This window comes from Trametes versicolor, assembly GCF_000271585.1.
Source record: "Trametes versicolor FP-101664 SS1 unplaced genomic scaffold TRAVEscaffold_5, whole genome shotgun sequence".
NCBI lineage: Eukaryota > Fungi > Basidiomycota > Agaricomycetes > Polyporales > Polyporaceae > Trametes > Trametes versicolor.
In genome coordinates, this window is record NW_007360325.1 from 2,967,418 (window position 1) to 2,984,221 (window position 16,804).

Sequence of the window (16,804 nt, forward strand, 5' to 3'; positions counted from 1 at the left end):
CTGTACGCGCTCTTTCTACAGCTTTGCCACTAAGTATAGAAGATCGTGCGGCCTCCGACTCGGAGCGCACCCAACTACGCGTGCGTCAACTCGGGCGCGTCACGCCCGCTCTTCCGAACCGCCCAAGGTGTCTGGCATCGACATCTCGATTTCCGAAGGTGTGTCTTTTTCGATCGTCTCCTCCGACCCCGGGAGTTCTCTATCGCCCTCGAGTGCATCGTCGTCCTCTAGAGACTCTCGGTCCGTCCCATCGAGTGATTCGCCGATCGAGCCGATGACGACCGACGCGAACCGGAGCGTGTCCTGGCCGCCAGCGTCTTCTCCGCCGAAGTATGACGCGCTCACTGTGTTCCCGTCGACCGTCGCCCGGTTCGCGTGCTGGAGGGCGAGCAGGAAGCGGCAGATGAGGATCGCCGTGAGGCTGGAGGTGGCAGCGGTTAGTAGGCACGAGGATATAGTGAACTGAAAGTGTGTCCGCTCACGGATCTGTCAGCGCCGTCGCCTCGCTTACTTGGGTGAGCGGAGTCGTGATCTAGGAGAGGTAGGTTGGGATAAGTAACAATACCCGACATCCTAGCCGGGGATGCGGAGCTTACGGAAATGACGGTCAGAGTGAGGTGGACGGCGTTGCAGATGACGACCACCCTTCGAGGGAAATCGTGAACAAGCGTCATAGAAAGTCTTATGAATGAAGTACTCACAGAAAATATATGGTTCCTATGTGGGATATAAACATGTAAATGAGCATCATGTTTACTCTGATAAATTACTCGGGGACGTCGACGAAATGGGACTGACCGTTGTACATCAGGATATTCGACAGCGTCGGGACCATTCCTGCCACGGCGTGGCTCATTCCCTTTCGCCATGACATCCATGTCACGATGACCACGAGCATGTCCGCCACGATGAGAGACGCGCGCGACACGATAACACCTACAACGAGAAGATCAATGTCGTCTAACTAACTGATGCAATGAGCGGATATACCGCTAGTAAGATTAAGTCGTCAGCGGGTGCGAACGCGAGCCCTTGATTAATGAATAGACCTACATTAAGGCCTGCCGGGTCGTCAGGCTTCCGTCAGCTCCGCAGCCAAGAATGGGGATGTTCGTCCCGGATATCTGGTTAAGAATCATGGGCCACTGAAGGCCCTATCAGCTCATCATGTGTGCCCCAAATTTTGGGCGTACGCACCAGATTCATGCCCAAAGGCGCGAGCGCCAGAACAAACACTACCACGGCTAACGGCCAATTCAGGCGGCTCAACGCGAGTGCACGTAGACCGGAGAAGGCTAAGGGTTGAGGTGCACAGTGGGTCGTATTAAAACGCGCCACAGTCATAGCACAACGAGCTCGAGCTTACCGGCCCAGAAAGGGTACTGGCAGAGACTCACGACAAATTGCACCTTCTGGGCCGTGCTACAGCTGTGGCAGTATTCAGTTTGCGCAGTACTGCAGTGCTCTATAGCGTAGATAATACCTCTATACATGGATATTGAAACGTCAATAGATGCCCGGCGAAGTTGACGAAGACTGCAAGAGCGTACCTGATCGGACATGGGAGCGAATGTGGCAGTGCCCAAGAAATCGTAGCTCAACAGTGTTAAGTATCGAATTGCGAGGAACAAGACGGTGGCTCCTGTCTTCTTGCGCTTCCAGAACAGAGTGACTTCCTGGTCAAAGGTGATGACATATTCATATGCGAGCAGAGCTTCGCGAGGAGGCGTAAGTACGAGCGAGCGCTATCACGTCATGTTTTAACGAGCTACCCACCTACGACTCCAATCTGAAGCCAGCATGTTCGAATACTTCGTCACAGCGAAAAGAAACGAAACAAATGTCAGCCTGGCACCCCCTGGAATCGCAAATGTGGCGAGATATTGACGTACGCTGATGTATACGCAGAAATGAGCTGTGCTGCCTCGGAACCGAAAGGGTCAGACATTTACGAGGCGAGAAACGGGGCCGTCGATGGCGATACGTCGAAGGGATGTCATTATATATCGCGTGCGCAAACCTTGTGCACATACACAGCCATGATAGCGCTATCTCCAACTTGAAGGTTTGCGTCCTAGGGCCTCAGGGCTCCGAGTTCGGAGACTTCTTGACGTGATGCATCCAGTTTGTCTGGTGAGGACGCCTATAGCGGCGCGTGTCCAGCGTCAGGCGGTGATTGAGAGGCCCCGATCAAGGAGCTTGCTAGAGAATCGCGCGCGAAAATAGCGCACGGAGGCCGCAGGGAGACACATAAGGTTAATTCCTATCGAGGGCAATGCACCCGAGCATAAGCTGAGCGACCAGAAATATGGCGGACTTGTCGCCGTTGAAGACCTAGAAGATGCCAATGCTATGTTGCCATCAGTTGACTATATAGTATGTAGCTGTGAGGAGCCGGAAGCCATAAGCAGTCCACGGCAACACCTGTATCAGCTGCACCCTAAGTCAACCGCCGGTAGCAAAGCGCCAGCACAAGATGGCAGGCGAGGCGTGGTTCAAAGAACCTGGAAAGATTTTGAACAGCATCAGTAGGCCTGTGCACAACGGCCCGGCTCCCTCTGACAGAAACTGACAGAGAAGATACTTACAGTCAGGACGCAACACCGGATTCGGGGTCTTCGGACTAGCTCCCTTCGCGTCAGACTGCAGCTTCGTGACCCATACTTCCTGCCCGGCCCCCATCGTAAGCCTGATCTTGTTGCATTCCTTCAAAGGCTACCGGGGCGTCATGCTCTCCACGAGCCCAATCCCCGTCCCGGAAGGTGTTGAGCGACACCGCGTCGGCGCTCGTCATGACGCCCTGTGCTGGCTCCGCGATGGACCCTACGACGGCCGACGCGAATCGAAGCGTCGCAGTCTGACCCAGCGGGGTACTGAGTTCGGCAGTACCTCCGTCGAGGGCGCGTTGGTGAGCGGACTGCAGGGAGAGCATGAGGCGGCAGATCAGAATGGCGGTCAATCTGTCGGTGCCGCATGCGTCGCAGGTGAGCCCGAGCGTAGCGAAAATTCAGATATCGTATATGTCCACTTACGGGTCTACGACGACAAAATAGCCGATAACCTGGTCGAGCGCGGAGAAAGCCTGCGTAGGCCCATCAGTATCATTACGGTTACGGCCGCAGGTCGCAGCACACTCACGGGGATGAATGGTAGAACTTGGATGGTGTTTAGCACAGAGAGGACACTGCAAGGGGCCGGGAGTGAGTAGAGTATGTAAGACAAAGTTTGTAGAAATCCGTAGTGGTTCATCTCACAGGAAGTACACTGTTCCTATGTACAGTTTCAGCATGCATCGGCAACATGCGCGATCGTCTCGACTCGCCGTTGACAAGTAAGACGTAAGCCAGTTGCGAGGACATGACCCCGCGGATTGGCGCGCCGACACTAATGCCGTTCTTGACCGAGTATCGCCAGGTGACTACAATGACGATAATGTCTGCGATGATAACGCAGGAACGCGATACCACCACAACTGTTCCGACAAGCACTCGTGAGTGACGTACGTACTTGGCGGAGAAAAATATGCACTTCTGTGATGCGCAGTGTTCAGTCGCGGCGACGCATGATCGTGTAAACGGGGAGGAAAACACTCACATGAGGCCCTGTTCATTCGTCACATTTGGACCGCCGTCACACCCTAAGATGGGCAGGTTGGACCCGGAGACGCCAAGACACAACTCCCACTAGAATTTAAGTGCGCGTTAGGCGTTGATTCCACCGCACGAGACCTAATAGCTTGGGTCACTTACAACGCACATTCCAAACATGCAGCAGGCGAAGAGGAAGGCGCTCGAACCGACCCACCAGTTCATCCCGGTCAGCGCGAGCGCACGCAGACCCGAGAACGCTGCAAGATCCGAGGGTGTCGCGTGAGTACGAGGCGCATACTTCAGGGGGAAATATGCAATAGTAAAGAGCTAACCTGCCCAAAAGAGATATTGAACGACGTCGAGAGTAAGGTTCACCTTCTGGAAAAGGTCGCAGCTAAACGAGGAGCAGGTAAGTGCTGTCTGCCAGTATTGCAGGTCGAGAGGTTAACGAAGCACCACTGCAACATCACGTCGGTGAGTTCTGAACATGATACGATGTTAGATGGCATTTGCCTTTTCGGACATCGGTGCGTAAGCCACGGCGGTGAGAAAGACGTAGAACAACATAGCGAGGTAGCGGACGATGAAGAATAGCCAGGATGCGCCGGTCTTCTTTCGCATCCAGAACAAGTTCACCTCATCGCCGAATGTGATGATGTACTCGTACAGGACCAAGGCTGCCGTAAAGTGGACTCAGTCGTCCCGTATGCCATAGCGCCAAGGATCGGGTGCCACTCACCTGCGATCGCTAGTCCGATTCGACTTTCGGTAATTCTGAGGGGGAAAGATCTTGTTAGCAACGAACGTATACGACACGGAGGTAGAGAGGCCAGGTTACAGTGAGGAAATGTATGCTGATGCCTCAGCGACCTCAGAGCTTGCTTGACTGTCAGACATGACGATTCAGGATCGAATGAGGGGGCGAACGAAGCATATCCTTGCTCATGGTGGTGATATACAGTGAGGTCGCCAGTGCGGGCCCGATGGTCGCTCCGGTGGCGACAAGAACCGGGCGTAGTACTGCAACCGAAGAGTGCGCCACCTTCTATACGCGCCGCAATTAACCTTCAGAAGGCAACGGAGAGGGATTATTCCTGGTGACCTGGAACACGATATCATGGTCGCGCTACTGGCGTCACGACTGAAACGAAGTACCACGATATAGCGATATCCCGCTGGCATTGTAGTCAGTACTACTGTGACTGCTGGAATGCGGTAAGCGACTGGGACACTCACCTGAAGTGAACGCTCAGCACTCGGCGCGGGCTGCTGGTGGTGAAAGTTCAAGAAGTTGATTCGATGATGCAACGATGATAGCGGAACTGGGAAACGTGTCGGCGCCGCAGCCAGCTGTAAGCTAAACCGAAACCCTAGATGCTGGCGGCGGTGATGTCAAACTTAGAGCCCACAGTTCGCTTGCTAACAAACTTGTGCGAGTATGTGTTCCTAAAGTCAGAACATACGGACATAAGTAGGCGGATATACAGTAATGTCCTGTCGTCGGATCCGGGGTTTTCTAGACGCAGCGACGCAGGAATGTGTGAGTGGTGTACAATAGAGGTAGCCGGGGCGCCTTGGGGCGCTGCAGCACTTCTCGGCGATATGTGTATCAGTGGCGCTCGAAGTCAATCGCCGGTAGCGCAGCGTCGATGGGAGATCACAGGCGAGCTTTGAGTTCAGAAAAACGGAAACAAGGTTGTACAACATCAGTCGGTCCGGAATGGCGTCCCGGCCTCGCCGTGTGGAAACGAGGAGCGAAAACCGAACTCACCATCATAGCGCGACCCCGGTCTCGGAACCTTCGTGCACGCCCCCATCGTAAACCTTCCCTTCGTCTCCAACCTCTTCGTCTGCGTGCTGCCACTCAAGGGCATCCTCCTCGTCCCGTATCGTGAGTGTCGCTCCGATGGACCCGATGATGCGCGGCGCGAATCGGAGCGTGTCCGAGCCGTCGGCGTCAACGTCCTCTCCGGACTGCGACGAGGTGGATGTGTGGCCGAGGACTTGCTGGTTCGCGGATTGTAGGGCCATCAGGTAGCGGCCGATGAGGATCGCAGTGAGCCTGGAGATGCGTTGACTACTGTGAGAGGCGCGATGTAGAGGCAATATGGAGAGGCATGCTTACGGGTCGGTGAAGATAGACACTTCGCTGACGGGGTTATCGAGCTGGACGATCTGCGAGAGCGAAGAGTTAGCGCGGACACCGACGCAACCCGCGTAGGGCGCTGCCGGTGCTTACGGAAAGTAGCGTCAAGGTGAGGTGGGTGACGTTCAAGGCGATGAGCGCCCTGTGTGTCGTCAATCGTCAGAGTAAGCACTATGCCCGATGACGCGAGCGACTAACAGAAAGTATATAGTCCCTTTCGGATGACCGCACAGCTGGGATGAGACCGAGAAGTGTAGGAGCGAAACGGGACACACCGTTGTACAGCAAGACGTTCGCGAGGCGGGACGGCGTCACACCGCGCATATCGCGGCGGAACACTCCTCCTTTAAGCGCGTATCTCCAAGTGGCCGCTATGACGAGGATGTCGGCGGCGATCGCGCACGAGCGCGAGAGGGGATTCCCTGAAAGCGAGTTGTAAGTTCTCCAAAATCTCTTGGGTTGGGTTGAGAAGACATGCCACTGTTTTCGATTCTCAGTATGTTGCATGAGCGTCAAGGAACTGGATAGAGCACTCACATCAACGTGTCGCGCTTCGTGGCATTGCTTCCCCCGCCGCAGCCGACTATAGGGAAGTTCGACCCAAGCACTCCGAGTGAGATGATCCACTAAAGTTCATGACATCAAAACATAATCACCCCGAATTGACAACTGGCTGGGCGGAAGCACTCACGACGTTCGCGGCGAACGGGACGACGGCAAGGGTGAAGACGATGGTCGCGAACATCCAGTTCATGCCGCTTAGGGCTAACGCACGCATTCCGGAGAATACTACACGAGTTCAGCGAGAGGTCGCGTCGTAAGGAAGGATACAAACTGTGGACGTACGGGCCCAGGGAAGGTACTCGGCGATCTGGATGGGGGCTTGGATTTTGTTGAGCCATAGGCAGCTGCGTGTTCCTCAATCAGCACGATGAAGCGGGCTCCTTCGAGATCAAGTCGTACCTCTAGACGACGAGAGACGTCAACAGTCAGCCAACAACAAGTTGATTGACATATTTCGCACCTCGTCAGACATCGGAATATATGTCGCCGTGTTGAGGATGCACACGCTGACCAGCGCCATATAGCGGATGAGCAGGAAGAGTCATGTCGCGCCAGTCTTCTTGCGCATCCAGAATAGAGAGACCTCTTGGTCGAACGTGATGACATATTCGTACGCGAACACGACTTAGCGGAGCGTCAGCGTAATATTGAGGCATATTTTGGGTTCGAGCGAATACGCACTCGCTGCCGCTATCGAGATGCGACTTTGTGTGATGCTACAGAGAGCAAACCGAAGCGTCAGGACGAGCAATGCGAATGAGAGAAAGAAGTGTGGGACGTACACAGAAGAGATGACATGGATGATCTCTGCGGAACTGTCTGGCGCACTGGACATCTCAAGCGAGGCACTCGGAGGGCGAAGTGCGCAACGGTGGTCGCAGTATTTGTCCTGGGGGATATATACCTAGCCCTATCAAGGTTTGGAGCCCCGGAGGGGCGGCAATGCGGGCGCGGATCTGTGCCTGAGAGTAGTAGGGCGCTGTAGCTAGCGCATAAACTACATCGCTTTCGACTCGAAGGTCCCAGCTAACCTGCTATACCTTGTCCAGGACTACACCAAACGGTGCTCGCCCTCCAAAAGATGCAACCACGTACATGGTGACCATGCAATTGGCGAGCGAGAGACGACGTCCTGTTGAACTTGGGTGACCATCTCGTCCGTGCACGTACCAGTATACGCGGAACATTTGAAAGTCAGAGCGACGTCGGGCGCGAGGGGATCTAGAGACGACAGATCCCCGGTCCCGGTCAATCGGCGGCCGATCCTTCACCGGGTCCGAGAGCGGACTAGTCGTGTTTTCCGCATCATACCGCAGCGCCTCTGCATTTCAGCGCGTTCTTGGTATGACGTACGCGGCGCGTCGATCCCCGTACGGGAGGCATGCTATGTTGTACACTGCACAGGGAGAACGTCGGCCAGCAGAGGGAGAAGGAAGGAGTACTGAGATTGAGTGAGAGCGGTACATGCATGGTGGTACGAACGCAAGCGACGGTTGGGTGCCTGATTCGCATCGTCATGCTAAGCGCCGACGGCCGCGCGCTCGGCTCAAATCCAAAATTTGACAAATTCGGGAGGGTACGCGGTCGCCCACTCATACATACCAAGTACATCAAAATGATAGTACAAACACCAAGGACGCGTGCTACGAATACAAAGCCAATCTCAGGCTACCGAACTTGCCTTACACCTCCAAACCTTCACCTTGAGACGACGAGGGATGTTTCTCCTCCTTCGAGCACGCTGAGCCGTGGTCGCCCGCAGAGTCCGTGTGGCCTTGAGCCGGACTGTCAGGGACTAGGTCGGGTATGTCCTCTTCATCGACTGCAAGCTCATTCTCATCGAACTCGTCCGCGGTACCAAGATAGCTCCTGCCGAGGTCCCTGCTGATGGAGCCGACGATGCGAGACGCAAAGCGGAGTGTGTATCCGCCGTCTGCGCCGGTGTCCTGCCCATCCGTATTGACGCCGGAGGTCGACCCGCCGCCCACGACGCGCCGATCGGCCGACTGCAACGCAATCAAGAAGCGGCACGTCATGATGGCTTGCAAGCTAGGGAGAGCAAGGTTCAGCAATCACTCAGGAGACTGAGCAACACAAGAGGCATACGGGGCCGTGAAGGCGGAGACGATCCCGATGGTCTCCAGCGCGAAAAAGTACTATAGGAAAACATTGTATCGGTGAGGGATAAGCGCGGAACGACAAGCGGCGTACCGAGACAATGGCGAAAGCCAACTGGATGGTGTTTATGACCGTGAAGAGCCTGTATACCGCGGTCAGTCTGGTAACAAACACGTTACGGGGACATGAGACCTACAAGAAGTACATAGTTCCTAGATACCTGATTAGTAGCGACATTTAGTGCGCTGATACCGTGCCTTGAACGTACCGTTGATAGACAGGATGTCTGTTAGATATGAACGTGTCCCGCCGCGCAATACAGACAGCCCATGGGTTCGGATAGAATACCACCACGTCACGATGATGACGATGATATCCGCGGCGATGGTACACACACACTGCACCGTAGAGCCTGTGGTAGAGACAACGTTTGAACGCTGGAGTCACTGACCCTAGCAGACGCGTGCGCTCACGGCTGAAAGGCTCGTCAGTCGGATGATACTGCGGCCAAAGAGGAGCTGGGAATACTTACATAAATTGCTGCCGAGGCGTCCCGTTGAATTCTGCCCCGCAGCCAAACGGTGGCTGGTTCGCGCCGGAGACGCCAGAGGCAAGCTGCCACTGATAACATACTACCTGTCAGTACCACGTACGTAGGTAAGTACAGGAGGGACTCACGATGGAGCCGAAGAAAGGGCTAGAAGCAAGGATGATTATCCAGATAGTGAGTGACCAGTTCATTCCGCTCAGAGCGAGAGCCCGCAGCCCGGAGAACACTGAAATGGTGCAAGACTTCAGAGTCGCATGCTAAGTCACCCGACAGCGTGGTTAATGACACTTACAGGCGAATGGTAGGTACTCGATGGCGGTGACGGAATATTGGAAAATCTGCAACGTTCGGCAGCTAGTTCGGCAGCTATGTTATTGGATGTGTCTATGATACCTGCACTGAGCGTGCAACGTACCTCTGAAGGTGTACGATGAGCGAATGGTGCTAGGCACGAATCTGAGATGCTTACAGGATCGGACATAGGTGCGTATGTGGCAGCGCCGAGAACTGCGTAGCAGAGCAACGCGAGGTAACGATTGGCGAGGAACAGCCAGGTCGCGCCAGTCTTCTTGCGTCGCCAGAAAAGTGCCAGCTCTTGATCGAAGGTGATAACATACTCGTACGCGAGTAGGGCTATGAGCGCGTAGGGTCAGGAGAGGAACTGTGACGACCTGAAGCGTGTGCTACTTGCCTACAACGCCTACTTCGGCCCGAACGACCATGAAGCTGCAGGGGATATAGTAAGTGCGGGTTCAAATGGCAAGGTCACGATGCTTACAGGGGCGCGAGCAAGGGTATGAAGGCGTTGGGGTCTGGAGTGGACATGGTGAGCGGGTGTAGTACGACGTAGCGGTATCTGCATTGGTGGACGCCTGCAGCTTATGAGCAGCTTGAAGCCGCTCTAACAATACCACAGACGTCTCCTATCCGCTTCTGCCTCTTGCAGAATGAACCTAAGTGAGCTTCGGTCGATATTTTGCGACCACAGCATGCGAGCATCACGCATCTATCGTGACGCACGGGGCGATCGAACGCCTGCGGGGGCTTCGTAATGCGAAGGCGTCCAAGAGTGCTTAAATTGGATGGGAGTCGAGGGAGGCGCCTGGGTGGCGTAGGTGAACTTATATGGCATTACGGTCTTGCGCGGCAAGAATCCATGAGCTTCGCAACGCGGAGATGTGAGGAGCGAGAATAGTCCGACTAACCTTCACGCAGCCTTCTGTCCAGTTAATGCGAGTAGGTGACCGCATGCGAGTTCGCCGCGAGCATACGAGGGAGGCGCTGCCACTGAGACCCGGGGGCGACGGATATGACCCGCCTGACCGAGACGACAGGGAGGGGAAGAGGATAGCTGCGAGTTCTAAAAACCGACCGTCTGCGGCGGCGATAGAGGTGAGTACCCATCTGTTGTGTGTTGGCAGAGATGACAGAACGCTACCTCGAGAATGCGATCGCAATGCTGCGTCAGGCCAGAACGCCATGCTCCGGTTCCGCACCGACACATCGTTCTTGTCGAGCTCTTCACTCACGATTCTTATCACTCACTCAGCAGGTACGAGGGCGGGTCTCGTAACCCGAGTACAAAAGGAGAACAATCTGTATCCGAGTCCGTCGTCGTATATGTGTCGGATATAACCGCCCGCTAACAGGCCGAAGAGCACCGATACATGAGCACCTAAAAGAGCACAGAGCTTGTGAGGACCAAACCGAGTCTAGATGACGACGAAGAGAGAGAGCGAAACGCAAGGCAGTCCGAACAGCGACGCTGGCAGTAGTGCAGTATCCGTCATCAGGTCTAAAAGGAGCTCTGTCCAGAATTGAAGTCGTCCTTGATTACAGTGATTTGCCGCATAGTAAACACGCACATTTACAACCAAAGAGAGCAACCAGGATTCGAGCGGCACACAAGTAGGGTGATGGCACGAAGGCAAGCGACCGTGGACGGGTTCCAGATCCCGCCGTCATCATGCTAAGCGCTAACAGCCAAGCGCTCGGCTCAAAATCGAAAATCGGACAAAATTGAGGAGGTCTCTACCATTCTACTTCTGTGCATGTAAGCTGTACGTTGGACGTTCAGAAAGATACAAGAATGCACATCATAAACTCGCGCTAGAAATACAAAGCGAATCCGCGACCACCGAACTCGCCTCAGACCCCCAAGTCTCAGGCTTCGCCATCAGACGGTGAGTGACGCTCCTCTTCCCTCGAGCACGCCGAGCCACGGTTTCCTACGGAGTCCTCCTCTTCATCAACTGGGTATTCGTCAAATTCGTCGGCGGTATTGATGTAGCTAGTGCCTAGGTCTCCGCCGATAGAGCCGACGACGCGAGACGCAAAGCGGAGCGTATTCCCGCCGTCAGCACCAGTGTCTTGGCCGTCGGCGTTGACGCCAGATGTTAATCCGCCGCCCACGACCCGCCGATCTGCCGATTGCAGCGCCATCAGGAAGCGGCCGGTCATGATAGCCTGCAAACTGTAGGAACGAAACGATCAGTAATGGCTCGGGCGACAGCAGGCAATGTGAGAGGCGTACGGGGCCGTGAAGGCCATGATTATCCCTATGGTCTCTAGCGCGTAGAAGTACTACAGGGAAGGAACATGTTAGTAAGAACCCCGCATCGTGGGGGCAGCTTACGGAGACGATGGTAAAGGCCAGCTGAATGGTGTTTATCACCATGAAGAGCCTATACAGTGCGATCAGTTGAGTCCGGAGAGCGTTACAGGGAGGCGTATCCTACAAGAAGTATATGGTACCTAGATATATCAGTGATTAGCCTGCGACATTCGACGTACTGATTTGCATTTGGGCTATGGCCCAGACTCGCCATTTATAGCCATGATATCCGCCAGGTATGAGCGCGTTCCACCGCCGCGCATTGCGGTCGGAAACCCGTGAGTCTTGATCGAGTATCGCCACGTTACGAGGATGACGAGGATATCTGCGGTGATATTGCATGCACACTGCACGGTGGCGCCTGTGGGAGAGATGTGTTCTAACACGGGAGCCGGTCATCTTAGCGGAAGCATGCGCTCACGGCTGAAGCGTACATCAGTAGGGCGATACTGCGCCTGCGAAGGAGAACTCACATGAATTGTTGCCGAGGTGTCCCGTTTAGTCCGGCCCCGCAGCCAAACAGCGGTACGTTCGCGCCAGTGACGCCAGCGGTGAGTTGCCACTAAAACATTCCGGTGAGTACTACGCGCGTAACGTGATAGTGGTGTCGATACTCGCGATGGATCCGAAGAAGGGGGTGGCCGCGAGTATGATTATGCAGCAAGCGAGCCACCAGTTCATTCCGCTCAGCGCGAGAGCACGGAGCCCGGAGAACGCTGAGATAGTGCAGGGCTTCAGAGTCACGCGAAGACGTTCAACAGTGGGGCTTGAACGGCTCACCGGCGGACGGCAGGTACTGAATGGTCGTTATGACAAATTGAAATACTTGCAACGTCTGGCAGCTAGCTCCGCGGTGGCGTCATCTAGTCGAGCTATGCTATACCTGTAAACACGTAACATACCTCTGAAGGAGCGTGAGTGAACGTTGAAAAGCATGAATCAGAAATGCTCACATGGTCCGACATGGGGGCGAATGTGGCGGCGCCGAGAACCGCGAAGCAGAGCAGGGTGATGTAGCGGTTGGAGAGAAATAGACAAGTCGCACCGGTCTTCTTGCGTCGCCAAAAAAGGGCGAATTCTTGATCGAGGGTGATCACATACTCGTACACGAGCAGGGCTTGGAGAGTGAGCAAGTCAACAAAGGAGCACTGCGAGCTGCCGTATGCGCTACTTGCCTACGACGCCTACTTCGGCACGAACGACCAAAGCGCTGAGAGGCAGGGTTAGCGTCAGGGGGCTCATAATGCAACGCAGGCAGCGCAAGGTTGCAATGCTCACAGGGGGGCGAGCTCAGGTATGAAGGAGGAGGCTTGCGCAGAAGACATGGTCAAAGGGCGGGTGCGCAGTGCGGTGTCGCATAGCCGGACACCTGCGACTTATGAGGAGCCTATGGCCACGCCAAAAATGCTACAGACGCCCTCGGTCAGGCGAATCCACAGCTCAAAGAAGAAGATTGCTTTTCGACTCCAGCATTACAATGCGAGCATCACGCATCTGTCATGGTTACTTGGTATTGAACGCCTGTGAGGAGCTTCATATTTCGAAGCATCTGCAAGTGTATATATTAGACGGCGGATGAGGCAGACATAAATAGCATACCAGCGGCAATGTGAACTTTAAGAATGAGGGTGGTGTCGTGCAGCGAGAATCCGTGCGTTTTACGATGTGCCGGCTTGACAGGCGAGGATGGTCCGGTCCTAATACTGCTATATGTTTGATCAATGCGATGATCGAAAGAGCGGCGTTCGGGTTGACTGTCGACGTACGAGGGTGACACTAGTGACGCTGTATACCTCGAGACGCAGCGACCAACGTCCAGGCACAGGGAGGCAATGGGGGAGGCCCAGGCTTAAAGGTTAGCTGCGGGGTGTACGAAAGCGACCGTCTGCGGCGGTGATAGAGGTCAGTACCCTGTTGTTGCGTGTCATCGTTGGCAGAACGCTACTTCAAGAACGCGATCGTGTTGCTACTCTAGGTCAGCTAACGCCATGCTCATCTTCTGGGACTCCGCAACGACCTCATTGCTTTTATGAAGCTGTGCATTTACGAAGGCTTTCGCTTGATGAATTATTTCAGACTCACAAGCGTTCTTCATAGTCCGTGGACTCATCGCCCAGCAGCAGGACTCGGGCTTCTCAAAGAAGGAACTCGTCATTATTGGGTCCAAATTTCATAGCATGAGGTACTGAAGAAGCTGGCAGTTTGTGAGCCGCCGCTATGATACAGAGAGAGCAGGGGGAAACTCTCTTACATGTCAGATATCCGCGCGTCATGGTCAGATCGGCCTGCTCATATATCGAGCAGACACTATACATCGGCGGCTGCTGTGGTCCCCGTGGACGCTTCGCGCGCTTCTTCTAACACGTGGTTCAAAACCGCAACGCTCGGGCAACGTGAGGCGACGACGTCTGCGCCCGCATCGCTGCTCCAATCCTGGATGAGCGCTTCTTCGATACCGGCGTCGCTTGTCTCTAGCTGCGCTCCAATAGAGCCCACGACGAGCGACGCGAAGCGAAGCGTCTGTTCGCCATACGTGGTGTTTGTGTCATCGCGTCCGTCGAAGGTGGTATCTTGGCCTAATGCATCGCGTCCACTTGCGGATTGTAGGGCAAGCATGAAGCGACAGACCATGATTGCCTGAAGTCTGGGGAGACGAAGGAGTCAGCAGTGAGCTCGAGCTGGGCGATTCGTCAAGCAGATGCGTACGGATCGGTGAACACGATGACTGCGCCTATGGTATCGAGCGCATAGATAGTCTGTAGTCGAGCGTTGAAACTTTGTGTCAGCGCACCGTGAAGGGGACTTACCGATATGAGGGCGAATGCGAGCTGAATCGTGTTGAGCGTAATAAAGACTCTGCATGCGAGGCGTGGCATCAGAAGCCGCCATGATAGTTGAGCGATTGCGAGCCGGCTTACAAAAAATATAGGGTCCCTGCGCCGCGTCAAGGTAGTCAGCATTTCTGTTATATGATAGAGCTACGGTCGCTGTACCGTTGATGAAAAGGGTGTCTGCGAGGTGTGAGCGCATGCCCCGCACTCCGCTCGGACCGCGGGTTTTCCATGAGTACCGCCATGTTAGCAAAATGACAATTATGTCCGCCGCGATGATGCACGATCGCTGCACCGCGGTGACTACGACGAGATGCTACTCAACCGCGTGTAAATACGCCAAACCGGCTGGCTCACCGCTGCAAATTTGTTAGTGCGATGGTCACAGGTGAACTCATTCACTTACATCAAGTCCTGCTGAGGCGTCGCGACGTTTCCTCCTCCGCATCCGAACGGCGGCTGGTTCGACCCGGAAATGCCGGTGCTGAGGCCCCACTGCCAGTGTGGGCCCCCGTTAAGATTTGGCTGCAAAGCGATGTATGTGACGAAGGTACTCACTATGTTCCCAGCCGTAACGGCTGAAGCGAGGACAAACACGCCGGAAGCAAGCCACCAGTTCATCCCGCTCATCGCGAGTGCTCGCAGGCCGGAGAATGCTGAATGAGATTTGCGGGGAAAGCGTCATATTGTCGTACTCGGAGAGCGATCGAATGACGTACCAGCCCAGGGAAGGTACTGAAGAGTTTGTCCCGAGAATTGAATCACTTGCAGTGTCTGGCAGCTTGAAAAGCCGCGTCGAGCTGGATTACACATGAATACATGTGTATGTAGGAACGGTACATACCTCTGGGAAACGCCATGAGTACACACAATGATATAAAAGCATTCAGAGAGACTCACGCGATCGGACATCGACATGAACGTTACGGAACCAAGAAGGCTGTAGGTCAACAACGCGAGGTAGCGTGTGGTAAAGAACAACCAGGTCGCGCCCGTCTTCTTGCGCTTGCAGAAAAGCGCGATCTCTTGATCGAGCGTGATAACATACTCGTATACGAGCAGCGCTGAGGGTAGCACGCTCAAAACCCGACATCGCGAGCTACGTCATTTGGTACTCACCTACAACCCCGATCTGAGAGCGGACAAGCACAACACTGAGAAAGATAACGAGATCAGTTGAAGATGTTTGTGATATCTAAGACGAGCGCGGAAGAACCCACAGGGGTGAAATGAACGGAACAATACTTGGATCAACTGATACAGTGGACATTGTCGCCAAGAGATGTGTGGGGTATGAGCCTGAGTGCGCGTTGTTTCGGCGACGACGTCGCAGATTAACCACAGCTTTATAAACTCCACGCTGCGCTGCTCCAGGAACGCAGACGAGGGATCTCCGGGTCTGCTGGATGGACTCAGTACCGGACTGTAGGTGCTTTTGCGCCACGTTATGCCTGCACAGAATTCCGAGTACGCCAAAAAGGAATGATAGGGGTGCTAAGATCTCAACTTGCCCAGGCAAGACGATACGACGATCCCCGTGTGCAGCGAGCATCGTGTCTTGTCTACGCCTGAGCGGCGCTGCGGCTCGAGCGTATCCGAGGTGAACTTTGGTATGTATGAAGATAAGGTCACCTGCAACGCCGCTGTAGATACGCCCACGTCGTCAGTTTGTGGGTCCATGTGAGAGTGTACTCGCGTATTACTCACCCTGCAGACACGAGGGCCGGGCTCGTCGCCCGAGCTCAAAAGGAGAACGATCTGCATATGCCATAACTTGTATGACGGGCCGGAGCGGCGACGTACAAGCTACGGGAGACGCAGATTCTGGTATAATCGTCCACCAACAGGTCGAAGTAGACCAGAACATGAGAAATTGAGCTCTGAATCTCGCAAGGCAGACCACAACCCGAGATGACGATGTAGAGAGCGACAAAAAAGCGCGAGGCAGTCAGCGTGTAGCCATAGTAAGGTAGCAAGGAGCTCCGCCCAGATTTTGAGAGTACTGTGGGCTGTGGTACAGGAGGCACGCCATATCGTAGTGTTCAAACATTGACCGCCAGAGGGCGTAGCAAGGAACATGTGGCACATAGGGTGGTGGTATGAAGGAAAGCGACGGAGGGCCCGCTCCTGATCCGCAAGTCCGACCTCGTACCAAGCGCCGGCAACCAAGCGCTCAAGCGCTCACGAGCTCCTCTCTCTTGCAACAGTCAACCAAACGAAGAAACGCATCCATAACACGCTCATACAGACGTCGGGAGAGTAGTAGAAAAAAGTGTGCAAATCACACAAGCCCAATAAACTGGTAGCATACCCTCATCCTCGAGCGATGCGCGTGACTACTAAGAACCAGTACTTACGCCGTGGTGGGGAACAAGTAACTAGTATTCCGAT

The 16,804-nt window shown here is 54.6% G+C and overlaps 5 protein-coding genes across 5 annotated transcripts; all 5 read right to left on the reverse strand.

The window, feature by feature from the left end:
• Positions 1-99: 99 nt before the first annotated feature.
• TRAVEDRAFT_47251 (uncharacterized protein) lies at positions 100-4,487 on the reverse strand (the record flags this gene model as incomplete). The annotated part of the gene is made up of 20 exons (XM_008039327.1): positions 100-421; positions 483-532; positions 597-645; positions 702-717; positions 799-936; positions 970-992; positions 1,054-1,145; positions 1,198-1,295; positions 1,367-1,412; positions 1,551-1,714; positions 2,589-2,667; positions 2,720-2,960; positions 3,033-3,082; positions 3,139-3,184; positions 3,595-3,683; positions 3,750-3,847; positions 3,923-3,984; positions 4,114-4,267; positions 4,330-4,364; positions 4,429-4,487. 20 exons carry the CDS (start codon positions 4,485-4,487, stop codon positions 100-102), a joined length of 1,911 nt encoding a protein of 636 aa, XP_008037518.1.
• A 579-nt stretch (positions 4,488-5,066) lies between these two features.
• Positions 5,067-6,602, reverse strand: TRAVEDRAFT_71811 (uncharacterized protein). The gene is made up of 9 exons (XM_008039876.1): positions 6,583-6,602; positions 6,428-6,525; positions 6,272-6,362; positions 6,012-6,158; positions 5,935-5,950; positions 5,830-5,878; positions 5,716-5,765; positions 5,362-5,652; positions 5,067-5,258 (listed from the first exon to the last, which is right to left on the reverse strand). Exons 2-8 carry the CDS (start codon positions 6,512-6,514, stop codon positions 5,364-5,366), a joined length of 729 nt encoding a protein of 242 aa, XP_008038067.1. The 5' UTR covers positions 6,515-6,525; positions 6,583-6,602; the 3' UTR covers positions 5,067-5,258; positions 5,362-5,363.
• Positions 6,603-6,841: 239 nt separating this feature from the next.
• Positions 6,842-7,135, reverse strand: TRAVEDRAFT_47253 (uncharacterized protein; the record flags this gene model as incomplete). The annotated part of the gene is made up of 3 exons (XM_008039328.1): positions 6,842-6,924; positions 6,982-7,016; positions 7,083-7,135. 3 exons carry the CDS (start codon positions 7,133-7,135, stop codon positions 6,842-6,844), a joined length of 171 nt encoding a protein of 56 aa, XP_008037519.1.
• An 847-nt stretch (positions 7,136-7,982) lies between these two features.
• On the reverse strand, positions 7,983-9,793 carry TRAVEDRAFT_47254 (uncharacterized protein; the record flags this gene model as incomplete). The annotated part of the gene is made up of 12 exons (XM_008039329.1): positions 7,983-8,349; positions 8,407-8,456; positions 8,512-8,560; positions 8,615-8,638; positions 8,870-8,893; positions 8,951-9,039; positions 9,097-9,194; positions 9,261-9,306; positions 9,362-9,385; positions 9,438-9,584; positions 9,664-9,694; positions 9,747-9,793. The coding sequence occupies 12 exons, from the start codon at positions 9,791-9,793 to the stop codon at positions 7,983-7,985; spliced, it is 996 nt and encodes a 331-aa protein (XP_008037520.1).
• A 1,338-nt stretch (positions 9,794-11,131) lies between these two features.
• Positions 11,132-15,683, reverse strand: TRAVEDRAFT_71812 (uncharacterized protein; the record flags this gene model as incomplete). The annotated part of the gene is made up of 18 exons (XM_008039877.1): positions 11,132-11,441; positions 11,502-11,551; positions 11,604-11,652; positions 12,056-12,144; positions 12,536-12,699; positions 12,771-12,792; positions 13,896-14,226; positions 14,289-14,338; positions 14,390-14,438; positions 14,501-14,516; positions 14,576-14,593; positions 14,759-14,772; positions 14,820-14,908; positions 14,972-15,069; positions 15,133-15,259; positions 15,314-15,477; positions 15,533-15,567; positions 15,634-15,683. 18 exons carry the CDS (start codon positions 15,681-15,683, stop codon positions 11,132-11,134), a joined length of 1,725 nt encoding a protein of 574 aa, XP_008038068.1.
• Positions 15,684-16,804: the final 1,121 nt, after the last annotated feature.

What these genes read in the sequence shown, in the direction of transcription:
- TRAVEDRAFT_71811 (XM_008039876.1), bottom strand. Translation starts at nt 6,514, where the DNA reads ATGCGTGCGTTAGCCCTAAGCGGCATGAACTGGATGTTCGCGACCATC. An exon ending in TCCCGTTCGCCGCGAACGTC is followed by an intron (nt 6,363 to 6,427) that starts GTGAGTGCTTCC and finishes CATGAACTTTAG; the next exon opens with TGGATCATCTCACTCGGAGT. An exon ending in GTGTCTATCTTCACCGACCC is followed by an intron (nt 5,653 to 5,715) that starts GTAAGCATGCCT and finishes ACGCATCTCCAG; the next exon opens with GCTCACTGCGATCCTCATCG.